The sequence below is a fragment of the Balaenoptera musculus genome, chromosome 1 (genome assembly GCF_009873245.2).
Source record: "Balaenoptera musculus isolate JJ_BM4_2016_0621 chromosome 1, mBalMus1.pri.v3, whole genome shotgun sequence".
NCBI classification, from domain to species: domain Eukaryota; kingdom Metazoa; phylum Chordata; class Mammalia; order Artiodactyla; family Balaenopteridae; genus Balaenoptera; species Balaenoptera musculus.
Window position 1 is genome coordinate 112,004,203 of NC_045785.1, and position 27,961 is coordinate 112,032,163.

Here is a 27,961-nt window from a genome sequence, read left to right on the forward strand (position 1 = left end):
TTGGAGGGACTGGTTCTTTATTTCAAAAAGACATTTATCAATGTTCAGTATCAAAACAGTTACACTATTGTTTTTTCTTTCTCCCAATCGGCCCCCAAAGAGACCACACCAAAGGGGAGTACATTTTAAGCCAATTAAGCTGTAGGATGCACACCTAACTGACCTCACTGAAACCTCACCAAAAAGAGGGGATTGGGTAGGGAAAGAAACTTTAAAAGATCAGCACACTGCCAGCCCAGACTGTAGCGAGCTCTCACAGCCAGATGGGGTGACCAGTGTGCCCCAACCCCAAAGAAGCAAAGTTTCAAAATAATATAAAATTTAAAAACAATTTTGTACATAAGCTATTCAAGATTTCTCCAGCACTAACTGATACAATGCACAATGAGATGGCACTTTTAGAGACAGCAGCTTCAGACCCAGAAAAGGGTGATGAGATGAGTTTCATATGGCTAAATCAGTGGTAAAACATAATTTTCTTTCCTTTCTTTCAAGGAGGCGGGAGAGCAAATAAGTGGTCGCCTCAAAACAAGGGGCACATGATCCATTCTGTGAGTGGTTGGGAACAGGGTAGAGCTGGGACAAGGATTTGGTCTCAGAGGTCTCACCATCTTGATTTCATCTGGTCACTTCTGATGGAAAAAAAAGTTGCCCAAAGATACCGTAAAGCTGAAAACCTGAACAGAGCTTTTTTTTTTTGGCTAACTCCTTCTGGAATCACCTTTCTGGTTTGGCGGGTACTTTTTACAGAGCAATAAGGTTTCCCAAAATGGAGTCCTTCTCTGGGCTGTTTGGCTCTCAGTAAGGCATGCCCATACCTTTTCCTCTCCTCTACGGAGAGGGCAATATGCATTAAGCTGAAAAGTTACCTTCCAAAAGTGAGAAAGGGATTAGACTGCTGCTTCAAAACTATGGAATTATCTGGAATGTTTTACAAATGGCTGCTACATCAACAACAACAGAAAAGATAATTACAAAATGTGTACATCACAACATGCTTTTAAAGACATTTAGCATTGTGCTCACATTCCCTTAAACGTTGTTCCCAAAGGTGCTCAGCCTCTAGCCCAAATGGACTCTCTGGGGAGAGGCAGAGACAGTTTGGCGAAAAGGACACAGGGGTGGGGGTGGGAGAGGTGGCGAAAGGAGAAAGCAGCCTTCCAGTTAAAGATCAGCCCTCAGTTTAAAGGTCAGCTTCGGGCAGGCTGGCCTCAGCGGAGTCGGGGTCAGAGGGAGGAGCAGCGGCAGGATGGGACTGGGGTGCTCTACATCTCATTCAGGTCAAGCAGAGTCTGGTCCAGCATCCTTTGTGTACAGAGGTGCTCCTCTTTGGTGCATTTCAGTTTATCTAATGGGGGTAAAGGAGAGACGTTATAAAAACTAGAAGTAAATTTCAAGGTCTACCCACTCTGAGAATTGCTCCTGTTGCAGAGAAACTGCAGACTAATAAAGCAGCTGCCTTCTCAGCCACAGAAGTGAGCCACTGCATCACTCGGTTTTGCAGGGCCTCAGGCTTGCCTACTGAAGTTACAGGTGTTGCTGTACTTCTGGGGGAGGGAGCTGGGGACCTTATCAGTCATTTCCTCTCCTCCCCACACCCAACCAAGGCTTTCAGCTTTCAGTCACTGAAGGAGGTGGCCTTAAACACCAGCCATCCACTCTTCTAGTCTCTGCCCACAGGACAACACCTACTCGAAATAGTTCGCTGGAGTTTGACACATTGAGAACAAGGATGGGCATATTTCTACCAGTAGAAACAGCAGAACCTCAACTTGAAAAGAGTACAGGAGGATCCTCATGCACTACAGGCTTTCCTCAACAAGTAGAGAGGAAAGGAATAATTAGTGGGATAAATAAAAGAACACCCATAGCTAAGTCAGAGAATCCCGAAAGAAAACAAAGTCAAGAATACTACAAAACATATCCTTGTAAGCAAAATCTTAACTGAGATTTTTGCAGAGCTATTCTTCAGAACTAGCCTGTGACATAGTTACTTACAATTAAACATAATACCAGGAGAAAGCAGCAAGAGGAAAAATGTCAGGAAGAAAACCGGCAGCTGAACATCACGGAGAATCAAAGCTTCCCAGCAAGTAAACCACTCACTGCTCTAGGGAGGTGGGGAAAATACTCTTCAACTCAGAGAAGGGGATGGCAACGCAGACCTATTCATATCCCACACCCCCTTCTTTCCCTTCCCTTTTTTCTACCCGGTCAGAAGGGCCCATCCCTGGGCCTGCAGACGAAGCAGTTACAACATCTTGTCAAGTCAGTCCTTTTATTGTTAGAAAACATCCATGCAAGGGAACATATCCTACAGTCAGTGCACAAGTGAAAGAGCAGCAAGTAAGGGTGGAAAACAGAAAACGCTCCCAGGTTTTCTCACTGTCTCTCAGGTCCCTCCCTTCATCACCCACAATCTCTTGAAAAGGGACAGAAAGGCAGTACTAATCTTAACTGTTCCCACTTTACAGTGCAGTTAGGAAGTCGACACTATTCTAACTGTCCCAACTAAAAAGCAATTTGCTTAGGGCAAAATAATAACTTTTAAAAGACAATCAGCTTTTTGCTGGGGTCCAGGTCAGTGGTGTGAGCCGTAAGCTCGGTTTAATGGGCATCAGTGAGCCCTGCCCATCAGTCACACAGATCATGCAGCGTTAGCTTCAGCTCATTAGAAAGCAGGCGGTTTCGCTCAAGTTGGCTGTAGAGACGCTCTGCAGCAGCAATGGAGAGGAGAGAAAACAAGAGAAGGAGAGGAAAAAGAGGAGGAGAAAGAGAAAAAGGGAAGGTTAGTAGAGTACCAGAAGTAAATTTTGAGACTTTCAACTACCTGGTATACATAACATGCATCTGTAAGGCAGGATGGATGCGAGGAGGATTAGGTCAGTTGGTGGAAAGACCAACAGAGGAATAAAATAAAAAATGCAGACTGACAAGTTGAAAGAATGACATTTTGAGGGAGAAAAGTATCTCCTTCACCGTATTTATTCCCTGGGTTGAGAAACTGAGACAAGTGAAACACGGCAAAGGAAGGAATACACCTGGCTTATAAGAAATACATTTATAATAATCGGGGTCTGTAAGGAACCAGAGTGAATGGTTGAACATTTTTCTGTAAAAGCATTCAGTACAGCATTATGAATGGGAGACTGGGATAAATATCCCTACACTTACTCAATCCTGTACTTTCTACTGCTTCTTGTTGTAGGTGTTGGGTGACAAGCCCATCATAGTGGCACAGCGAATCAAAACCCAACTTCACCTTTTCTAAAAGAACCCCAAACCTGTCCGAGCCAACAGTGTGTCCAGCCAGCCCCAGGTAAGGTGAATTACTGGTATAAGCCAATCAAGACTATCCTGTTATACTCCAAAACCAAATAAAAATTATGTTTGATTATAAAAAAAAAAAAAAAAAAAAGACTATCCTGGTTCTCCAGCCTCATTGGCAGCTTGGGGGGATCATGTGATCCAGTTTGGGCCAATGAGATGTAGGGGGTAGTCTGTCCGGGGCTTCTGGAAAAACTTTAGCTTTCTTTCTTGCCTTGAACATGATGGATGGGATGACTAGAGTTGCAAATTTCAACCTTAAAAGAAAGGGCCGTGAGAATCACGGAAATCCCAACTACATCAGGCCACAGTTGCTCAAATCAAGACTTTTTATTATGAGAGAAAAATAAATCCCATATTTATTTAAGCTGCTATTAAGATGTTTCTTATAACCAAAAGCATTCCTGATACAAGTAATTAAGCGCTCAAGTCCCCTGGCTTTATCTGGATTTTCTACTTGGAGCACATCTTAAAGAGGTGTAGAGTGGTGATCGTTTTGCAATGCATAGAAATATCAAATCACTATGTTGTGCACCAGGAACTAACATAGTGTTGTTGTAGGTCAATTATACTTCAACAAACAAAGCCATAGAAAAGAGATCAGAGTTGTGGTTACCAGAGGTGGGGAGTGGGGGGAGGAGGAATTAGATGAAGGTAGTCAAAATGCATAAACTTCCAGTTATAAGACAAAGAAGTACTAGGGATGAAATGTACAACATAATATAATTAATACTGCTGTATGTTATACATGAAAGGTGTTAAGAAAGTCATCCTAAGAGTTCTCATCACAAGAAAAAAAATTTTTTTTAATAAATAAAAAAGAGGGGGTAGAGAGAATCCAAATCCATGTGACCAACACAGAGGTAATGGCAATTGGGGATGGATCTTCCTGGTCTACTCCTAATGTCAGCCTCTGGTGTTCATAAACAAGTTTCCTTCTATGTTTTACAGTCTGTTTCAAAATGGTCTCAGGACCTCAATATGAAAAAGACTTTTCTGCCTTGCCTCTGTGGGCTGACTGTGGGCATTGCTCAGGTACCTTGCCTTCTGGGCTGAGGTTTTCCCAGTTCTGCCTGGAAGCTGGGGGCCAGTATGTTCCCAATAATACTTGTCACTCTGTGTACCCAATCAAAACAGAAAGCATATATGTACAAAAAGATCCTGGGCGGAATAACCAAAAAACAAGAGTCGTATTAAGGGGCAGAATTGGAGGCAATTTTTTAAATTGTACTTCCCACTAAACCAGTATCTCAGTAGGAGGAATACTGCCTCTCCCCTCTGCTAGAGGGGAATTTAGAAACGTGTATTTGTCACAATAACTGGAGGGCCCTACAGATATTTATTGGGCAGGGGACAGCAATAAGTAGGATTGTTCTGTATATCCCAGAATTATCCTGGCTTAAAGGACTAAAGTTCATCATTGAGAAACACTGTACTAGTCTATACTAGTCCATGAGGCCTGGGATTCAACCTGTCTTATTCACTGGGGCAACTCTGACAAATAGCAGGGGTTCAAATTATGTTGAACTCTCATTTCTTGAACTTTCCGGTGTTATATTACACATAAAGACCATATGCAACCTGACTGATCCATAGCACCTATATCCAAGTTAGGCAGTGTGACTCCCACTTCCTCCCTGGGAAAGAAGGGTGTTACTAGGATCATATCCCCAAAAGCAGCCGGTTCAATGAGGGTTTTGTTTCACTTAGGGAAGAAATAAAGAGACAGAGAAGAAGTGGGAGCATTTTATTGCCTAATTAAATCCCAGAACTTATAGTTCCTTAAGAATTGCAGAAGGTCAAAAAGATAAATGTGGTTGTTCTCTCACCTTGAACTTAGTAATAAGTAAGGTTTCTAACTCTGTTATTTCTAGTAACTAAAAATTCAGGACCAGACACTAGTTCATTAAAGTTCTTGGTTCCCTGATAAGAGCAAATAAAACAAACAAAAAAACAAGCCAGAGAATCCCCATTTGGTCTGGTTTTCCTTTCAGGGAATAATCCCATGGATGCTACACATCCTTCACTGGTCTGAGTCAGGTCAATTTCATTCTGTAACAGGAAAAGGAAAAGGGATGGGGGTGCTTGGAGTAAAGGGAACTCTATCAGTTTTAAAGCCTCAAAGTTCAAGGAATGAGGTAGAAAAAACAGATTTTGCTCTTTTTTGTTTTTTTAAAACTCCCCCCTCATGTTAAGGCTAAGGAGTATTCAATATGTGAATGGAAGAAACTGGGTGTGACTAAGACAAGGTTGCCTAACATAACAGGTCAGTTCCACCCATCAGGTAACTTGGGGTCCAGTCACATTTTGTTTTATTCCTCATCCCAACAACGGTAATGAGGAAGGGAAGAATGGACTCCAACACAACAGCCTGTGGTTCTTTCTTAGAAATTAAGATGAGAGAAAGTTAAGAGATGAAGCACTTTGCTCTGAGATTACCAATGATGCTTCACCCCATTCCCATAGCTAGTCCTGGCTCAAGTAACATAGGATGGTTTCTATAAGGATACAAAGCATTAAACAAAAGAGTGAATTTATCATGGTACAGTATTTCAAATTTCACTCTGCTACCCTGGCTTCTTGGTCTCTATCCTTGCTCACACCAGTCATGCCATGGGGAAAGACAGGAGCTACCAAAGTATAACACCTCATTTTTCTTCTAATCTCTCTCTACTCTCTCTTCTTTCCTTTGTAAGAAGCCTTTCTCTGTACCAAAGTCAACTCCTTCTGCCTACATACTAAAACATCTAGAATTGTACTATCCAATGAATGCAGCAGCCACTAGCCACATGTGGCTAATTAAATTTAGATGAACTAAGAGTAAATAAAATGAGAATTTAGCTTCTGGGTCACACTAGCCACACTGAGTGTTCAACAACACATGTGGCTAGTGGCTACTATACTGGAAATCACTGCCAAAAGTTCTATTGGACTTTGTATAGACTATACTTCATGCCTTTATTTTCTTTCCACCAATTCACTCTTCTCTTCCTTGAAATATGGCTCCTCTCCTTGTCCTTAATGTCCAGTATATACCCTCAGATTAATAAAACATCAGCAACAATGTCCTATTTTCAGTTATCTTCCTTCTCTACCTGAAGTTGAGAATCACTGGAAATCACCCAGCCTTGAAGTTTTTAAAGTATCAAAGTTACTCGTTCTCCTTCTATCCCTCCAACCAATTCCACTTGGCTTCGTCCTCTACACAGATTTTCCTCTGCCTATTTTTTTCTTTTTACATTTGTAATTGTCTTTTAGGGTTCAAATTTACTTCCATGGCCTAAACTGCCTGCCAACCTCATGGATTCCCAAATCTCTCATATCAATTTCTCCCCTTCAAGTCTTAGGATTTTGTTTTCATCTTGGATACCTGCCAGTTTTTCAGACTTATAGTCTTGTCTACTTTCCCGTGCCTCCCCAAACCAAGACCACATGACCTCTCTACACCTTTAATACTACCATTTTCCTAGGCTCCAAGCCAGTCATCCTTGACACTTCCTTCTTGCATTTAGTGACCAGGCCCTTCACAATGCCCAAGTTCAGTACCATCCCCTACTACCACTACTCTAGTTCATATTATTATCTCTGGGAAACTGCAATAACCTAACCCAGTATTTCCTAAAGTGTGCTACAGTCACTGCTAGTGATATGTGAGAAGACTGCAGACAGTATACATTTGTGAACTTAAAAAAAATTTATTAGCTGTATTATTTTAATGTGCATTAGAAAAAAACACTAGCACACGTCAAAACTTTTGATTTCAAATTAGAATTGTGTAGCGTAAGAACAAATCTGAAAACAAGTAAATTAAAAAAATAATGTAGGCTGCATGTGAATATGGCAAAAGCCATCAAAAGTGGTATGCAAATGAATGAAATTTGGGAATCATCGTCTTAATGGATCACTTTGATAATCTGCTCCCCTTCTAACATATTCGTAGCTGCCAAATTAACTCTTCTTATATGCTACTCAGAACATATCCTTGTTCAAAATCTCCAGTGGCACCCCCATTACCTACAAAATAAAATTAAAACTCCCCCGCCTGATACAGCACATACCTGTTCCCTACTCTAACTAAATGGTTATAGCTCTGGTGTCCTTCCCAACTCTATGCCTTTATCCTTTTGCTTCTCTTTAATGAAGATACTCAATATCCACTTTCCTTCAACCAGACTCTGGTTGTCAAAAATCCAATCTTTTGGAATCCAATAAAAATGAAGAGGAAAGTTTTAACATGTTTATTAAGTACCTTTTACGTGCCTCCTATCATGAGACTTTCCTAATCATCCCCACTGCAATCAACCTCTTCCCCGCCTCTGAACTCCCACAAAACTTTATTATTTGGGGCACATATCACACATCATCTTTAGTTTTATACATATGTTCTCTCTCCTACTGGATTTTGAGCAACCTGAGAGTAGGGATGATGCCTCCGTCTTTGGTTATTTCTGTCCCCACCTTAATACCCTGTGCCTAAATTAATAATAACTTAACCTGTACCTTAATCACAAAGGCTGTGTGGCAAAAAGAAATGGTACAGACAGAAAGAAACCTGAATTTGATGAGACCTAAAGTTTTAAACTAGGGAAAACCTCTCTACCTGGCTGTATCTGTTTAAAAGAAAGGCAAGTTTTAAATATATACTCCACTGAGAAACTGAAATACTAAGCGAACAATACTTAGGTGCTTAGATAAGTACAACCAATGACTGCACTACCCAGATTAAACCATCTCTGCTACGTAAATTAGCGTAGGAATTTCCGAAAGGTTGATATTTAATTCCACAACATAAACTAGGAGCAATCTTACTAGAAGCAATTAACCATATTTATGCATGTAATAAATTACTACCTTGTGTGTAATATTTGAAATATGTATGATTGTTTTTATTTTTCCAGTAACAATCATTTATCACTTGTCTTCTATCCCGGTAGCACATACTAGCAGGCAAATGGTAGTGAGCCTCAAGTATGTAAGAAAGGTTTAAAGAAAACATAAAACTGCTGGAAATTCTACCTATTACGTATTTTCTGTGACTTGGGATAATATAATTAGTCAATTTTAGTGGTAACATATTTGGGTTCATCGGGTATTCCGAGGATGCACCAGTTGAACCACTGGTAAAACGGTAGAGAATATATATTGGGAGGTACTTCTGTGGTCTCTCAAAGGAGGAGAACCTAAAGAGAAGACAAACATTCCAGACGGGATGATTTAAGAACCTGGAAGTAAAGGACTTAGATGATCTTATTCAGCTTGAGTAACTTCCACCACTCTGATAGATTCAGATCAGTTGAATTTAAATGTCAAGAAAAAATAGACACACACAAAAGTGGCTTTGATTATATAAGTCAGAGGAGGGAGAGCCTACAATAGCTGCTCCCCACATCACACCCCCAAGGCTCCTTTTTAGGGACAGCAGCAGCTTTGTCAATGACACAAATGCAGGGTGGCATGAGGCTTCCGGCAGCTTAACATTTTAATTTGGGGTGAGGGGTGGAAGAGAATACATAAGTTGCTTTGTGGTCCCCCCGCCCATCCTAATGCCTTGGGGGTCAGCCAGGCTGACCCAAATGGAATCCAGAGCGAGAGTGGGGCGTTGGGTTCCCCGAGGAAAGGGGGCAGATCCAGAACAGAGCAGAAACGGTGATAATTATCTGTGTGAAAAAGTAAGGAGACTCTAGGTGAGAAGGACTAGCATCAATCTAGACAGCAATCTGGGAGAAAGGAAGAGGTGAAAAAGGAAGAGGTGGCAGTAGGAATGATAAAAGAGAGCCAGACACTACAACCTGAGTTATTTGGCTTCTTTTCAGGGTTAGTGGGAAAAAGGCAGATTAGCATCAAGGATCAGGGATCCACAGCAAACAGATGAAGTCCCCAACAACTCTTTTTGGTGCTTTTTACTACCTGGCTTGCTCTGGGACTCAGCTTGATTTTTAGGTGAATTTGGTATTTCCAATCATGGGTGTTTCCCCTAAACTTTAATATCAGGGCATCATATACACCCATGAAGTCTGAGTTTTGTTGTAAGATGCTAGGGCCCAAGTCACTGGCTCTCTGGGCCCTAGTTCCTTAAATTTATATGATGACATGATTCTATCTTCATCAGTAGCCCTTCTGAGACTAAATTTGAGAAACAGATAGAAAAATCCTGGTGTCATAATGAAGGGACTATGAATAAAAAATACAAAAATTACTCGTAGATCAGGGTGCTACCACTGATCCAGGATTAAATGCCTCCCCAGCTTTTGCCAACAAGTAACCAGCACCAGTGTTTTAAAGATAAGAGTGGAGATTCTAGTTTTCAGAAGACAAAACCAGAGCACACTATGCACAGCCTACACCCCCACCCACCCACAAGCCAAGGTCCCAGCCCCACTCTGCTGTCAGATAGTTACATAGAGGTCATGTCATTGAGGGCGTGGTCCAGCTCCTCGCTAATGGCCTTGTACTTCAGTTTCTGGGCATAGAGCTCATCTGGACAGGCACAGGAACCACAGGGAGGAACGAGGGGACAGAGTAAAAGGTATCAGAAGCAGATGAAGAGAGGGAATCATTAGAAATTAGGGAAAGTATGACCATGGGTCTAATTCCACAGTCAGGAGAACATCTATCCTGGTTGCCATGACTGGCCATTTTCAGATCCACTGTCCCCAGGACGAACGGGACTTCTTGACGCCTCTAATCAACTGCAGTAAAGGTTGAGAACCTGGGCATAGTCATGACTAGAAATTCCAATTACCAAAGGCACTCAAGAGGATACCATTCCCACCCAGTTAACCCAATTCTTAGCAGTGATAATGCTGAATTTAACAAACATAGAAAAAGGAGAAAATACACATTAATATTCAGACACTTCTTCTTTACCTACCCATCGTGACCAATATTGTTGGCCCCTTTGCTCTACAGGTTGCCTCCGCAAAACTCTCCCAAAGAAAATCCTGCTACCCAGAGTGTACCAAAGGAGCATATCTCAGAGTTCTCAGAGCAAAGTACAAACTTTCCCTTGTTAGGGTAGATGCAGTTGCCAAATTATGGGGGCAGGAAGTATTTAGAAAGCCCCTGGCATCGGTCAGCTCTGAGAAGTGGTCATTCCACTGCTGCATCTCTTGGTGAGGTCCCCCACAACTTGAGTGGTGAACAAGATTGCCAAAAGTAGCCATGGGGTGACATGGAGGTACATGCTATTACCAGTCTCCTCCAAGGGGAGGATGCAAATTCCAGAATATTAGGTAAAGTCTTATTACAGGAAGAGTAAGTATAAAAATCCACTTCCAAAAAAAAAAAAAATCCACTTCCAGGATTTGACCCACTTCACCTAGCTGTGGCACAGGGCAGGGCGTAGGATGCATGCCAAGTCATTACCAACTCCCTTTGATGTACAGGGGAAGAGGCTAACGGTCAAAGGGCAAGGTCATCCTCTAGATTTCTTTATTTTAATCCCTCACCCAGGCTCCATACCTTCCAAATCATCAATTGTCTTTTCCAGCTTGGCTACTGATCTCTCAGCAAACTCAGCACGGGTCTCTGCCTGGGGGAAACATGAAATCAGTCAGAATCAAGAGATGAGTAAGACAGAGAAGGATCTCTTCTTCTTCCACCTTCTACTTCTATACCTTTCAGAACCAAAGCCAGCTAGTGTAAGTCTACATTAATGCCTTACATGCCTCTAAATGTTTTGGGTCCTTCCTTATAATCCCCTCAGCTCACCTCCTTGAGTTTATCAGTAAGAATCTTTATCTCTTCCTCATATTTGTCTTCTTTTTGAGAGTACTGTAAGAGAAGTAGAATAAACATTTCAGAATAGAAATTACTCACACAGACAATACCCCCCTCCTGACATTTACTTTTACACTGAACATCCTCTTGGATTTAATGTGCTGAATGATCCATGAGAAAGAGCAAGGCCGTTTGGGGACAACAGTCCTTAAAATCCATAAATTAATGTCCTTAGAGCTATGATACCCTCAGAATCCTCCGGGACCTTTATTTATTTAAAAATTTTTTTTATTTTTGGCCAAGTGGCATACAGGATCTTAGTTCCCCGACCAGGGATCAAACCTGTGCCCCCGGAATAGGGAGCACGGAGTCTTAACCACCAGGCCACCACGGAAGTCCCCAGGACCTTTATTTTTAAAATGGACCTAAGCTTTGATCTTATTCAGATCAACCCAGGAAGGTATTCTTCCTGCCTCCAGGTTAATGAGTAGGTGTGGTGACACCTTGAGGCCACCTGGTTGAAAGAGTCCCACAAGAAGATAAAGACAAGTCATCTGTCTTGATTGCTCATTAGGTCTCAGATCTGATACTATTTGTTGCCCCCTTCTGTCAGCATAGCAGTATCAGCCAGAGGAGAACATGACCCCAGTCACCTGAGACCAAGAAGTTATTTTAACTACAGCAATCAATGTGCACAGGAATTAGCATTAAACCCAGAATCTGGAGAGAGAGTAGGTGGATACTTCTCACTGGATTATATAAGGAATGGGTTTCTCCAGTCTTTCATCAAGGGCAGGGCTGGGCCCAGGCCCCAAAGCCTGTCACTTTTACAAACCAGCCCCTACCTTCTCCGCCTGAGCCTCAAGAGACTTGAGGTTGTTGGTGACATTCTTCAGCTCCTCCTCCAGCTCAGAACACTTACTGTGAATATTTTAAATACCGCAGGAGAGGAAAGGGGAAGAAGAGAATAAAAAAAAGGAGAGAGACACACAGACATGAATTGTACCTATATGTAGAGAGAGTTGGAAGGCACACTGGGGAAAAGAGAAGTTCCCAGGTAATCTGAGCAAGCATCAACCCTCCTCCCTCTACCATAGAACATGTCAGGAGCTGGACCCTCCTGGGCTGGGACTCAGAATGTTTGGATACTAATAAAGAAAACACTTGACAGAAATCACTACCAGGAACAAATCATAACTGCTACCTGGGGTGGAGGTGGGAACGGATGCCCAACCCAAATAGTCCCCCAAATCACCCAAGGGAAGGTGAGACCCTGTGGAGAGGCAGTGAAGCAATTAGGAAAGAAGAGATGAAAGATGCCAAGTAAGTGGAGAGGAATGGAGCATTCCATGAAGAGATGAAAAAGCACTCAACAAATCAACCAGTGGAGGGGAGGCAGCTGCAAAACAAAACAAAACAAAACAAAACCACACCATACATATAACCTCTCTGTGGGTTCAATGGTTAGTACCTTTTCTTCAGCAGCACTCAGACACTTCAGGTTCTGGTCCATCAGTCTGATCTGCTCATCCATCTCTCGGCAACGGCTGTTAGTGATAGTCACAGGGATCGCACAAGCCAGGTTGTGGGGAGGGAGAAAGGTCAAAAAGGAACACAGCAAGGAAACAAGCAGCAAAATGGAAAAAAAAAATAAAAAATCAAAAAATGGGAAGAAAACATCACCATGGTCATGATATGTCACATCTAGGAGAGGGGAATGCAAGGGAAGCACAAATAAATATGCATCAGCACGGACTTTGTTAAACAAGGCCCAGAAGGTGCCAACAGGGGAGCAGGTCATGTCTGCCTTTGCCCTAAAGTTCCCCAGAAGCTTGGCAAAGTGGTAAAAACAGAGGCAGACCTTAAGTCGGCACAGCCACTTCAATGCCTCAAGGAGAAGCAGAACCCAGTTGGAAGGACCCAGTAGGGCCTGCCGGTTAACAATTCACCATTTTTTTAGGTTTCATTTTCCTCTCAATGAAGAACAAGTGACCTCATTTGTCACTTGTCACTAGTTAAGAGAGTAAGAAAGCCCAAAGCCATTCTTAGGGCTAAAAAAAAAAAAGCATTCTAGATGACTCCCACTCTCTAGGTCCTGTTTAACAAGGTTGAAGGAATGCTAGTTTATTCACATTAGTGCCCAAGCCAAAGGGGAAGGAACAGAATGGTATGGCAAGATACTCACGACTCTGCCAGCTCAGCTCGCTCCTCTGTGCGTTCCAAGTCTCCCTCAATAATCACCAACTTACGAGCCACCTACGGGACAAGACGCAGGTACAGCTCAGTGAAGCAAAGAAGGAGCCATTTCCCTCTCATGATTCTTTTCAGAAGCCCAATATCGCTGAAGAGAGAGGGACAAGCTAAAAGTGTCTTACCTCTTCATACTTCCTATCTGCCTCTTCTGCAATGTGCTTAGCTTCTTTGAGTTGGATTTCCTGGAGTTCCATTTTTTCTTCATCTTTTAAGGCTCGGTTTTCAATAACCTTCATACCTCTGCCAGAAACAATACGGACAAATGTGGCACTGACAGCCTGGGGAGCCTGTCATCAACTCAACTCCAAGGGACCCAGAATTGCACCTTTTAAAGCCCATTCCTCTCTGCTTGCCACTCAAAAAGAATTTCCATAGCACCCTCCCATCTTAGTTTAATTATTTTGTTTAAAACTTTCTTATAAAAATAATACTTATTAAAAAACTAAATATTTAAGTGTATAGTCTAAAAGCATAAAGCAAAAAGTAAGCCTCCCTAATTCTAGTCCTGCTCATCAGAAGTAATCTCTTAATTCATAATCCTTCCAGAAATGTTTTATATGCCCAAAATCTCATCTCCATTTCCCCACACCCCAAAGGAATCATACTACACTGCTCTGCAACTGGTTTTCCTCAATTTCTATAATTTGGACACTACTCTGTAATAGTACACACATAGCTGTCTTATTTATTTTCACAGCTGCACTGCGTTAATGTACTCCCAACAGGGTATTTTTAATTCTGAACGTCTTAGTTTGATCCCATCCAAGTCATCACATACCTTTGTTCTCGTTTAACTCACACGTGACAAGGAGCCAATTGGCTATTTTCGACAAAAATTAGTTGGTTCAAGGACTGTGGTCTCAACCCTGGGCACATATTAAAATTATTGGAGGAGGGAATTCCCTGGTGGCCTAGTGGTTAGAATTCCAGGCTTTCACTGCCGGGGCCTGGGTTCAATTCCCGGTTGGGGAACTGAGATCCCGCTAGCCTCTCAGTGCGGCCCAAAAAAAAACAAAAAATCATTGGAGGAGCTTTAAAAACATCAATGCCCAGATCTCTTTTGCAATGGATTCTAACAGATCTGGGATAGGACCCAGGCATTCTGAGATATATATATATATAAAATAAATTTATTTATTTATGGCTGCATTGGGTCTTCGTTGCTGCACGAGGGCTTTCTCTAGTTGCGGTGCGCGGGCTTCTCATGGCGGTGGCTTCTCTTGTTGCGGAGCACGGGCTCTAGGCACACGGACTTCAGTAGTTGTGGCATGCGGGCTCAGCAGTTGTGGCTCGCGGCCTCTAGAGCGCAGGCTCAATAGTTGTGGTGCACAGGCTTAGTTGCTCCACGGCATGTGGGATCTTCCCGGACCAGGGCTCAAACCTGTGTCCCTTGCATTGGCAGGCGGATTCTTAACCACTGTGCCACCAGGGAAGTCCCTGATATATTTTTTAAACTCCCCAAAGATCCCCACCACACACTCCCATGATTCTAACAGTGCAGCCAGGGTTGAGAGCTTATTAAAACACTGATTGCTGGGCTCCACCTCAAGAGTCTCTGATTCGTAGATGAGGGGTAGGGGCTGCTGAGGATTTGAGTTTCTACCAAGTTCCCAGGTGCTGCTGGTCTGGAACCTCACTTTGAGAACTGCTATGGGTGGGTGCCGCCTAAGTGGAGGCCATCCTGGTGACCCCATTTAAGGATCATTAGGTCAATTTATAGAGAAACACCAATTATAAAAGGGTCACGGGTCCAGGTAATCCCTACTCTGTCGGTCTTCATATGGAGAGAATATGCAGAAGGAAAGAAGATCCTATAAAGATAGGTTACAGTTTTAAAAAACAGGTTTATAAGAAACCTGTTTGATCAGAGCCATTATGAACTTCTTTTGAAATCCACACTTCATCAGGCCCCTCTACACACCTCTCACTCTCATCAGCAGCTTTCTCAGCTTCCTCCAGCTTTTGCAGGGCAGTGGCCAGGCGCTCTTGAGCGCGGTCCAGCTCCTCTTCAACCAGCTGGATCCTACGGTTCAAGGAGGCCACCTCAGCCTCAGCCTGTGTGTAAATGAAAGAATGGGAAAAGGAAGCAGAGGCATGGTGAAAAGCAGCTGAACTAATTATGACACTAAGATTGGGGTTGACTACCACCATGAGGAAGCCAGAGCCTTGCAGGGTAGAACGTGTCTTAACTCAGATGCACATAAGACCTAGCAGACATGATTTTATATTCTATAATATTACATGTATTTTCCTCCCTTTCCCATCAATGAATTCCCATTCGTTCCACAGGAAAAGTGTTTTTAAAACTCAGCTCCTTGCCCAGCCCAGTGTCAGTTACTACCAGTTCAAATTCCTGAACACGCCAGTGTCAGAAAAGGTAGCCAGTAAAGGGGTCCTTCTGCCTGAGCTCTGGCTTAAAGGTGTATCTCACTCTGCAGCAGCTTTCTCATAAGTGTCACATAAAGTGGAAAAATAAGAAAGGTTTCTTAAAGAGGGAATCTTGGATTATCTATTAATTTGTTGCTTAACTCAAGTTGTTAACCCTCTGATCACCTTACCCTAACACCAGGAGGAGATTAGCCAAAAGAGTAATGTTTTCCAGAAGAACCTTCCAGAACAGAAAAAGCAAAAGGATGGAATATTGGGATACCTACCTCCCACCCTTTCAACTTGCCCCCTCCTCCCACCTTTTAAAAGTTGGCTACAAGGAGCTTCTTCTGGCTAAAATTATCTGCTCTGATGGCATTACCAAAAAAAACTGGGGGCAGAAAAGAATGTTTCCTTCATGCCCACCACCACCCCTCCAAATTTCTGAATTGTGACTCCTTTCTATTCCTCAAGTCATCCCTTTAGCCTAACCCTCCAGTACGGCATATGACAATCCTCTCCCTGGCCTCCACCCCACAATAAGGCACAGGCTAGAGTCCAAGTAATCCCATGCCTCCTCCTTGGCGATGGAAGAAGAAACAAGGAAAGAAGAAGGCAGCTGCGTGTGCATGAATTCCACTGGTAGAAAATCCTCCCTCCTCTGACTGCCTTTCCCCTCCCCACACCTTTACTGGTGGCAAGTACACTGACCGCCACAACCGCACAAGAATTTAATCTGCCCTGCACGCTCCCCAGGTTCCGATGCTTATCCAAGTGCTTGGTAAACACGATCTCTCTTCTACAGCCCAGATTGTGCCTGAATTCTATTACCCTGATTTCCTCCTGGCAGTCAGGGGTGGGGGTAGCTAGAGAAATAATCTGGGCCACCAGCCCCTATGGGAAGGGCTATAGCCCAAAACACTCCTGTTAAGAATCAGGTAATTTGGCACAAAAATTTCCAAATACAAACATGGGAGATTCAAGGCACTGCAGGGGCTGGGGCTATATAACCACTGACCTACAGGAAAAGAAAATCAAGACATCTATATAAGCTGAAATTACTAAAAAACCATTTGTGTCTCTATTCAAAATATCACAAAGACGAGTATTCTCCGGTCCTGTCTCAGGAAACCAGATGCGCCCTAGGACAACACACATTTCGCTTCACAAGCTCAAAAAGGCTGACAGGTCAAGATTATGAGAACGAGTCTGCTTATCAGCCAAGAACTATGAAACACTGCCAGTACAATGATTTATCCCACCCCGCTCCCTTCAGATGCCTAGAACTGAAAAAAAAAAAAAAAAAAAGAACAACATCGAACCCAGATTTGAAGGAAGCTCATGAAATCTAAGTCCCCACCCAGCTCACCAGAAGTTACCCAAATGAAGTAAAGATAACAGGCTATGGGGGCGGGGGTGTACAGTTTCCATGACAACAAGCTGGCTCGGGCAGTTTCTCCCACAAATCAGCATTTACAATAGAATTCTTCGCAAGGCTGAAAAGGGAGGAGGAGAAAACACATCTTGATGCCCTAACTAGAGCATGCGCACACTGAACAAGCCTGTACCAAAAACAGAACCCAGGATGGGAGTCCCAGCAAAAGCTTTGGAGACCTGGGTGGGGAGGGAAGGGAGGAGGGCAGTCACTGTTCTCTTTTTTCTCCTCCCACAGAGGATCAGTTCTCTTTACAATGAAACAAAAGCTTGCAAAATCAAGATCTGTTTAATGTTTAAAGGAACAAGGGAAGACACCTACCTGACTTTTCCTTCCAGCCAGAACCTATGCACAATGCCTATCCCTTTCAGGTCAATCAAGTGGTACCAAGAGATTGAGTGGGACTAACTTCTGCAGATGAGAATGGGAAACGTGGCCCTGGGAAACATTAACTTTATATGCTCTTCTGTCATCCTAGGTTTAGCATGCCTAGATGTGGTTTTGATATTTCAGCCTGCCCACCTCTGCCCAGCTTGGAGGTACACTGTGAGGTCCTTCCTTCAGGTAATAATAGGATTCTCCATTACCCAAGAAGCAAAAATCCCAAGGCTGGAGAGGGGAACACAGCAGCGATTCAGTCACATCAGAAGATGGCTGACAACAGCTTCAGCTATGAAATGAGTTTGGTTTAAATGCTACCATGCTCCACACTGAAGAGATTCCCCAAGCGCGCTATACCCGTCAAGGCAAGAAACTGACAGGGGACTGGTGTTCAGAGGCAGATCAGGGCCAAGGACAGAAGGGGATTAGCCTAAATCTGGCATTCTGCCACTCTGGGGTTTCTCTTTTTAGACAAAAGCCACAGATGAAATTCAAAGGAAAAGAGTAATGGAAAAGTTAGGATTGAGCCCTGTGAGTAACGGACTGCCCCAGTTCACTGTGTTCACAAATATATCTACCCAGGGAGATACTGTGTCCTTGGGGACTTTAAATTTCATCAAGGGGCAGGCAAGTTGGAAGGAAGGGAGCAGAGTTATCTGTCCCAGAGTAAACAAAGGTGGAGTCTAAGCGGAGGCACTCAGAGCAAAGGGCTATATGCCTCTCCCCTATGAGTATGTGCTCTAGTATGAAGGTAAGAGAAAGGTAATCAGCAGGAAAGCAAACCTAAACCAAAGAAAGGTGATAAAGCCAGTTGCTTACTCCACCAGACCCTACGAACAGAAGAGAGCCACACAACAGTCAGACATTCTAACCACGGCCACCCACCTCCTGCAGACTAGGAATTTGGGAATAAGGCCACAATCGAAACTGCTAGTCAAAGCCCACTCACTCCCTCAGTAGTATTCCTAAATTGTTTAGACCAGAAAAAAAAAGAGACAGAGAGAGAAATACCCGCGGAAGTTAGGAGACAGGTATTAACAACAAATAAGGTGAACTGTACACTTAAAAACGGTTAAAATGGTAAATACTTACCATTGTGTATTTCTACCACCACAACACACACACACACACACACACACACACACACACACACACACACACAGAAGGAAAAACACTGCATTTAAATATTATGTTGCAGTCTGTTTCAGTTTCGCAAAAAGCGCAAAGGAGATTCAAAATCAAAAGTGGATTTGACAAGGTGCTACATTATAAAAGGTCAATCTCCAGGCCAAGAGCAGAAAAGATAGATGGATTCCAGAACAACTCAGTCTCTGCTCTGGACTCATCCAGCTTCCCAACAAGGGTTGGATGTTCACACAAAGCAACCAGAAAAGGAATTAAGTGACAATCCCACTAACAGCATGCGATACCATCAGGGAGTGCAGAGCTTCCAGCTCCAGGAGGGAGGAGCCTGCAAAACCCACATTCCAGAATGCCCTCAGAGGATAACAGGCAGTTCAAGCACCACTCCCCTCCCTTCCCACAGGTGTCTCCTCAGGAGGAATTCAAAGTTCACTAGAGCAGAAAGTCAAAAGATTAGGCTCCCTCAAGCTAGGGAGTAGAAGATACTGGTTTCATAAATCTTTAACCCTACTTCCCCATCTGAGGGCTTTCTCACTAGATCTCACTCAGCTCAATAAGCAAATTTGGCAGGCTCTGAGGGAGAAGCTTAAGAAACATCTGAAGCTGCTCTCTCTGCTGCCTATTACCCTAGAGTCACCAAGGGTGGGGAAAAAAGGAGTTAAATTTTCCTGCAAGGAAAATTACCAAATCCTGGGGGGAGTGGGTGAGGATCCTAGGGGGAAAACAAAATCCTGGGGGCTGTTGCTGGGGGGACGACATCATCTACCCCAGAACTATTCCTAGCATGCCCCTACTTTGAGCCTGATTCTGGAGCGCAACACATGGCTAGTTCCTTCAAGCCATCCCTGTCTTCCCCTTTAAGGGGATCTGGTCTCCAGAACAAAGGAGATCAGAAACTGTCACTAGTCATAAAGAGTCACCCAGCCAGTCCATCTCACTTGAATTTATAATTAGAAGTTACGGGCATAATGAAGGGAAGAAAAATCCGCTGAGAAATGGGTGACTGAGAAAGACAAGCTCCCAGCATTTCCATGCCCAGTTATAAAAAGAAATGACTATTCTAACAATCTTTAAGTATTAACCTGGAGGGCAGCTGTTTTCCCCCTTTTCCCCCAAAACATTAATTCTCAGCCACTCCATGAAAGAGCAGCCAGAAAGGTGGGGGGGGGGGGGTACTTACCAAGGGAAAGAACAACAAGGAATACCATAAACCACAAGAGTTCTTTCACTAAGTCTTCAAATTTTAGCAACAGTTACTTTCCTCTCCAGCCTCAAGATCCTCCAAAACCAAAGCCTCAACTCAGGAGATCAGCTCCACCCACTGGACTGCACCCTAGACCTTGGAAAACCTTATGGCTTACTAAAACTAGTCCACCACTTCTAAACAGAAAGCAGTTTCAGGAATCACCATTCAATCCATTAACATTTTAAGTTCCAACTTTCAGTTGAACAAATATTTATTGAACTTAAAAAAAAAAAAGAAGACACGGTAATGGGTAATTGGGAAAGTAGCAGAGTAACATCACTTCGGAACTCATTATTTTGTCTCCATCAACCATACTGCCTAGGTCAACCAGAAACCTTGACAGAAATCGGCACTCCATCAGATTCTCTACCACATACACTCGCTTATCAGCTCTGCTTGGAAGAAGTGTTCTTAACCGGTTCAACTTGCACTCTTCACACTTCAGCAATAAACGCCTGAATCTGGCAGAAGTTCCTGCCTTCCAGGTTATCATGGTAAGTTCTGTTGGTTCCTACATTTGCACTAACAGAGAGAGTGAAGTACCATCTCCTCCCCTCCTGCTTCACTACGACAGAGAGAGTGGGTTTAGCAGTTGCAAGGGCTCCCCTTAAGAGGAAAGGGCCCCAGGACGGAGGATGGGAGGCGGTGCTGTGGCCTCAACCTCCTCCAGGGAGGGCACCGCGCTTCCTCTCAGCCGACTGCTGCCTCATTTCCTGAGCAGGAGGAGGGAGCGGAAAAGCTGCCAGCAGGCCACGCCGGGGGCTTTCCGGCGGTTCCCACCCCCCACTCCCCACCCTTTCACACTAAGTTCGGCTCTGCCCCCACCCAGACCAGAGACGCATCCACCTACTCTCACCCCTTGGGCCAGAAACCTCAAACGAGAGCACAATCCCCGCCCCCCGCCACGGGGAAGTGGGGGAGGGAGAGGCCGCTGAGCCCCTCCCCTGACCGCGCCCGACTCAGAGGGACTGAATGAATGAGCAGGGAGAAAAGAGGAGGAGGAGGAAGAAAACCACCCCCCCAGTCTCGGTGAAGCTCAATTCCTTCAAAGGTCAAGCCTGCTCGCTCGAGCACCCAGTTCCCCCCTCACCCGCTCGAGGTCCAAATGAAGCTAAGCCCCACCCATCCTCCGGGCTCCAACTTCATCTTCGAGTATGCTGGCCCTCTAAGGACCGTGCTCCACCGCAAAAATGGAACCCACTTCTGTCCCATCTTCTCCAGCGCCTGCCCCTCCCTCACGCGCCTCGCCCTCTCCGTACCTGTTCCCGGGCCCGCCTTTCTCCTTCCACTTCCCGCTGGAGGCGCTCGGCCCTCTCCTCTGCATCATCGGCCTGCTGCTGCAGAACCTGGATCTTGCGCTTCACCGCCTCGATGGTGGTGATCCCAGCCATGGTCCCCACCCAGCCCCTGCTTGCCTTTGGGTTCCTGCCTCCTCCGCTCGGCGTTGCAGCCGCTTCTCACCCCTACTTCCGCCTGCTCCGCCCTGAAATACCGGAACTCACCCACCCGCCCGGATGTGACGCCACCACTGCCGCGCCCTCCCACCGCAGGCAGGCGGGAAGGCCGTCCACTGGAGGGAGACCCGCGGCTGGGAGCGAGGGGCGGGACCTCTTTGTGGCCCTAGGCGACCGCTCCCAGCCTTTCCCTCGGGCCAGTAAAGGGGGGCGGGGTTGGGAAGAGGGAGGGCTACCATGGTAACCGGAAGGCGCGTCGTGGTTAAGCCTCTCCAGTCGCTGGGCAGGCTGCCCGCAATGGTTGGCCCGTGCGGCCTTTACACCCGCCGTTGACCCGTCACTCCCTCAGTGCTGGTCCGACACCACCTACCCGCTAGGGCACTCTGTGTCCTCTCCACAACATAAACACCCTACAAGCCTCTACTTCCACCCACCCCACAAATGCTCCAAACCCAGGTACTAAGAAAAGCCTAGACTTTCTGGGTCTCATCTTCAAAAGACGATGACCTCTCCAGCCTCCTTTTAAAGTCTGCTCAGGTAGGTTCTCTCCCATCTCCTGAAAATCAATGGAAGGAATTAATGGGGGATGAAGAGATGGGCAGGTTGACAAAGTTCTCAATCTATTTGGCATAAGTTATGAACATAAGTGTTCTATTTAGAGTACTGGTCTTTTCCCCTGTTACTTTTGAGAGTCAATATGCGCCAGTGATTTGCCAGCCTCTCCAAACCTTGAATGATTCAGGACTTGGTAATTAATCATCGCTTACAATTCCTTTTGTAGGTGAGGAAGATATCTTATGCCTCCATTTTGTCAGAAGGAATCCTCTATTACAGACTCCTCTATTACCAGATCCTTTGTGCAACAGCATGATATGAGCACCTGAAAAACTATAGTACTGTGGAACTCAGCCTCCATTCTATGTTATAACTCACCAATTTCACACCGCTCTGCTTCCAGGTACCCCAAGGAGCTATTTATGAGTTAGAAACTGCCCCTACAGGCATTGCCATGCAGGATTTTTAGAAGCACAGTAGTACTGGGCCTTGGAGATTTTACTGTTCCCTCTTATTTCGTTGTGTTCCTGCCACCTTCTCAGTAAGTAATAGTAATAAGTCTCTCCTGTGATGCAGCTCTCTTCTCCTCTGGAGAATGAGGGTGTAGAAGAGGATTTTAAATTAAGAATCCTAATCCGCAAAAAGATTGATAGGTAAGTCAGGTGCTGCACTCAGTGCCAGGTTCTGAAGACACTCCCACCAGAGGGTGTGTCTTCAACTATTTCCATTTAGAAATACTGAGCATTGAGACTATTCAGAGGAAACAGAAACAACGCAAACAGTAAGTAATTTGCTTGATAGAGTTACCTGTACACTCTGATTACCCCACCCCACCCCAGGAATTGGAAAGAAAAAGCAGGGTTTGAAGTCTCAGTAAACTGCCCTGATGGCCTAAGAAGTTTTACAACTCTCTTTGGAGAAATCTGATGAGAGGGACTATGGAAACAAAAATGAGACTTTGTCATCTGGGTGCTGATCAGCAGGGGGCAGTATTGCACGTGTGCGCGCGCACACACACACTGCGCGTCCCCGCGCCCCCCCCCCCCGCCCCCCGCCGCTTTGCCCTACTGAAGAATCAGAAGACCTCATCTTAAACAAACCAAAGGAGTGGTGAGAGCACCACTGCATTCCTGAGGCTGGTAGATTTGAACAGATAATCTTCTCTTGATCCCGAGAAACAGGTGGATTGACTCCTAATGACCTTTAAAAGCATGATGGATGGGCAGCAAGGGGCCCAGTGCTACTGTCTTCCTGGTAACCAACAATACAACAGTATATCAACAGATGTATATGTCTGTCCTGTCCCTCTTCTCCCCACCCCTTTCACCTCCTGTCCTTAAAAAAGGGTGTTATGACTCTCATGTCCAAACTATTGCACTCTTCTTTCCCCTTATTTTACCTTCAGCAGCTTCTGATTTCAGATTAAAGGAACCCTAGACATGGTTGCACAACAGTGTGAATGTTCTTACTGCCACTGACTTGTACACTTAAAAATGGTTAAAATGGCACATTTTATGTTATGTATATTTTTTCCACAATTAAAAAACAAACCAATAGGACCTTGGATGAACTCAGGGAGGAAATAAGTTTAGTCTGATCTTGCCACACCCTCACCCTTTCTTTGTTCAAGGAGTCCTGGCAAATCCTACACTTTCCAAAAAGGCTTCTCAGATAACCAGAACTCCCTGCGTAAACATGCAGTTATTGACTCCCTCCTCCTTCTCTTCCCCTTATATCTACATCAAAGTAATATGCCCTGTTTACTTGTTTATTAATCTCAAGGGCAAAAGCTGAGCTGTGAACTCCCTTCGTATTAGACAGAGCAGCCTCCCCTCAAAGATGCATATATTATGTTGCTGCTGACTCTGACCCTTGCTTTCTACTTTTAACCTGTTGCCTCCTCCTTATTCAGCACTTTTCCCAATTCCTATAAACACCTCACTTTCCTTCTTTGAGCCCTTGAGGCAGGAGTCAGCAAACTTTTTCTGTAAAGGGCCAGACAGTAAATATTTCTGATTTTGTGGGCCATAGGGTGTGGCTACCACCCCCTTGTAGGGAGAAAGCCAGTAGGCGATATGTAAATGAATGGGCGTGGCAATGTTCCAATAAAACTTTGTACAAAACCAGGCTGTGGCAGGATTTACTCCACAGGTGGTAGTTTGCTGACCCCAGCTTTGAGAAAAGAAACCTTTTTTCCTGGGGCTTCCCTGGTGGCGCAGTGGTTAAGAGTCCGCCTGAAAAAAAAAAAAAAAAAAAAAGAGTCCGCCTGCCAATGCAGGGGACACGGGTTCGAGCCCTGGTCCAGGAAGATCCCGCGTGCCGCGGAGCAACTAAGCCCGTGCGCCACAACTACTGAGCCTGCGCTCTAGAGCCCACGAGCCACAACTACTGAAGCCCGCGCCTAGAGCCCGTGCTCTGCAACAAGAGAAGCCACTCAATGAGAGGCCAGCGCACCGCAACGAAGAGTAGCCCCTGCTTCCCGCAACTAGAGAAGAGCCCCCGCTCAGCAACAAAGACCCAACACAGCCAAAAATAAAAAAAATTAAAAAAAAAAAAAACCTTTCTTCCTGTTTCCATCTTAACCTGGGACTAACAGATGTTTGCCTCTTGCCTACAACCTTCCCCTCCTATTTCTTGTTCTCCTACATATCTCTGAGGGTACTTAATGACTGCTGGGAAAGCTAACAAGGGGGAGAGAAGTTGAATTAGTTTTTTTACTCATACTTTACGTATTTAAATGGTTTTGGTGGATTCCTATATAAATATGAGAAGTTTCTTTCAAATGAATGTACTTAGTAGACCCTGTCTAGGTGGGGGCTGACGTGTGTGTATGTGTCTGCGTGTATGTGTAAGGACAGATAGAATTCATCCCCAGCAAATTCCTTTATCTTCCCAATGATATGGGCATATTGTTTAGAGCCTCTATGTCATTCTTTCGCCCCCAAGATCTCAGGTTAGGCTTGTTGGCTGTTTTCATTGTTCCTGGAAACACCTCCTCAAGCCCACATACTAGCTGTTTCAGCCTAAGGACTTTCTCAGAGAGTTGTTACTCAACATGTCACAAAATTGTTATCAACCTGACATTATGTCAGTTTGTGAAAACTTACTCCCATGCCCGTTTATTAGAACCAGAGAAATCTATCCATCTATACCTAGAACCTAGGTTAGGCAACTCCAGCAGGCCATCAAGCATTTGCCCAAAGTCCTGGGATTAACCTGTGTTGTTCACAGTTTTGCAAGAAGGAAGAATTAATAGTTTGCAGTGGCCTAAACTTTTGGAAACTATGAACATGTATAATGTATATGATATGCTTTGTGTCTCTGACCTCTGGCATGATATATTCAGCAACCCTCACCACTTCCCCAGGCCCCCTGAAAGTGGCAGAAAGCCAAAGAAGAGATCAGAAACCTAATAGCAAAGCGTTCGAATGTGAGGATCCGAAAACACTTCTGAACGGCCTACTGTGTCTCTAGCTGTTTTCCAAAACCAAGTGGAATTTTAAAAAACACATGTTCCTATTAACTCAGTGCTGAGAATTGACTGTATTTCCATCAATACTGGGACATTCTTTTGTTGCTGTTAAGATTCCTATGTTACTTTTCTTCCAAAAATCTTTTCTGTGTAGTCTCTCATTTATCTTTGTGGTTAACTTCAGGACTGAAGATGCAGGAAAGTGGGTGATTATGAGATAACATGAAGTGGAAAAGAGAATTTGTTTCATTTTCAAATGGGAAAATTCAGCTCTAGAGAAGCTGAGTAATTTAGTCAAGGTCACAGAATAAGCTCTGGTGGTGAAAACTTTACCCCCTGAGTCCTTATTTCTAGTATAGTATATCATTCTAAGATTCTCTCTGCTGCCCTATAAGCAATGTTTTCTATGGCATCTCTGTGACATAAGGGTAAATGCCCACATTGGCCAAGATAAATAAACCCATATAGGGCCAGGGTCAGTGTGACCTCCTTTGTCCCATTGTGAAATCTGAGCTGGCTTTGCTGGGCAGTTGAGAGATGAGAGTTTCCCTATTAATACACATATCTACATGCCAATCCTTGGACGCAAAAGCTAAGAATGTGGCATGGGGGAGGAGGTGGGAAAAGTGATAGCAGTCTGGACTTGGAGTCCCCTCCCTTTGTCCAGGTCCTGGGAAAGATAATTAAATTCCTGGATTGGGGGTAAGAAGGTGAGACTTCTACATGTCTTTAAGAAAGAAAGTATATGCCATTACAAGGGTATGCCACCATGTGGCCAAAATGTATGTGGGTATCAATGTCTATGTTCTCTGAATCCACAAGTATGTATATGTCCAAGTGTTTAGTTATTAACATGAAGATCTATGTGTGTAGATTAAACCCGTCCCCCCATTCCTCTATACTCACATCAGCTGCTTTCTTCTCTGCCAGCTCCAGCTTCTCCTGGGCATCCTTCAAAGCTTCAGAATACTTGTCCAGCTCATCCTCTGTCCCTTTCAGCTTCTTCTGCATGGCTGCCAGCTCATCTTCCAGCTATAGAAGCCCCAAGAATCACACACAAGACGTATATACACAACAGTGCAGTCTCAGACCCTAGGCTCTTGAGCCCTGACAGACCCCTGAGCTCAGCCTCTATGTTATCATCCTCAGAGAGACACACTTTCTCCCTAGTCAGTTTCAGCCAACTGCCCCAGGAATTATGCTATGCCCTTCGCCTGTGACCTTGTAATCTCTGACCCTAAGATGACCAAGCCATGCTGGGTTTTCATTAAGACACTTACTTAGGATGTAGATGTCCGTGACTCCATTTAAGGGAAAAGAGATGCTACATGCCAAGCTCCCACTTTTTCCTCTAGAAATCAGGGTTTTTTCCAAAACATGCTCCACTCCCACTTAAATCCAGCAGACACACTGTGGCTCAGAAGGCGCCACCGATTTTCCCAAGGTCACACAGGCAGTCTGAGGTAAATACCCTAGATGTCCCCTGCCTATCCAGTGAGGCTGGGGAAGAAGAGGAGTCCCTCCCACCCAAAGGATGAGCTGGCACCAGTGGTCACTGCCTTTCCCATGAAAACTCTCTTCCATCTCACAGTCTTGTTCACCAGCAGGTGAGAGAGACCAAGGCCAAGGCCTACCTGTTTACTTCTTTCTTCTGCCTGCTTCTGCTCGGCTTCAGCTTGCTCTGCCCGATCCAGAGCATTCTCCTTGTCCAACTTGAGCATCTGCATCTTTTTCTTGATGGCCTCCATCGTGAACAGTGGCTGTTGGGGAGCTCACCTGTGAACACTGGAGGACTGGAGACTAGGGTAAGAAAGAAGGGGCTGCTGGCTGAGTGACTAGTTCCCCAGACCTGAGCCTTTATTTCTGCCCATGGCTCCACCTCTTGTTCCTAATATGGTCTTTCCAGCTCCCTCCGCCCCATCATTGTTCTCAGGGGAACACAGGGTGAGACACTTTGATGGACTGACATCACCAGCAAAGAAAAATTTGGGAACAGCTGAGGCTGATTTTAGACAATGGAAAGTGGGGGGAGGGGAAAGGTTCTCCCTGACCCTGAAACTTTCCACTCACTCTGGGCAGCTCTATGGGTGTTTTAAAAGAGAAGGGAGGGGGAGGGGGAGGACATTGAAATAGAGAAGGGTACTTTGGCAATTTTAGAATGGTAGTTTTCACCCAGAGGCTCCTAGTTGCCCTTCAGCTTCCCCCTTACTCTCACCCAGACTGTGCTGGATGCTAATCAAATTCCACTGGTTGAGTTTTACCTTTTGATTCCTGGTATTCAGAGAGCTTGAGCAACAGTGAAGAGGGGAGGCCACTCATGATCCTTGACAATTCCCCCAGATCCCCAGATCAAATTACTGTGCTATTTTGAGAGTCTCTAATTGGCAGGGAGACATCATTCCTCCCCCTTAAGAGCCACAGGGATGGAGTAAGAGGGTAAGGTTGGGATCTAGAAGGCCATCCCAGAGCTTCAAGCGGGTGGGGCCGGGGGAGAAAAGAGGGGGATGGTCACAGTAATCCAGATAGGGTAATGTCCTCCATTTCTCCATTTCCGCATAGTGGTCTTTAAATAGAACTTTTATAGCAACACAGACCAAGGTCTGTGTTGC

At 44.6% G+C, this 27,961-nt stretch overlaps 1 protein-coding gene across 14 annotated transcripts; it reads right to left on the reverse strand.

Annotated features, from left to right (window-relative positions):
* TPM3 (tropomyosin 3) lies at nt 1–27,194 on the reverse strand. Of its 14 annotated transcripts, none has more exons than XM_036858131.1 (10): nt 26,987–27,194; nt 26,259–26,384; nt 15,221–15,354; nt 13,422–13,539; nt 13,232–13,302; nt 11,892–11,967; nt 11,038–11,100; nt 10,789–10,858; nt 9,726–9,804; nt 608–1,348 (listed from the first exon to the last, which is right to left on the reverse strand). In XM_036858131.1, exons 1-10 carry the CDS (start codon nt 27,098–27,100, stop codon nt 1,345–1,347), a joined length of 855 nt encoding a protein of 284 aa, XP_036714026.1. In that variant the 5' UTR covers nt 27,101–27,194; the 3' UTR covers nt 608–1,344. The 14 variants fall into 14 exon arrangements, with proteins under 14 accessions (XP_036714117.1, XP_036714026.1, XP_036714054.1 ...); XM_036858159.1 differs by lacking the exon at nt 11,892–11,967 and adding an exon at nt 12,518–12,593; XM_036858123.1 differs by lacking the exon at nt 608–1,348 and adding an exon at nt 8,192–8,984.
* Nucleotides 27,195–27,961: the final 767 nt, after the last annotated feature.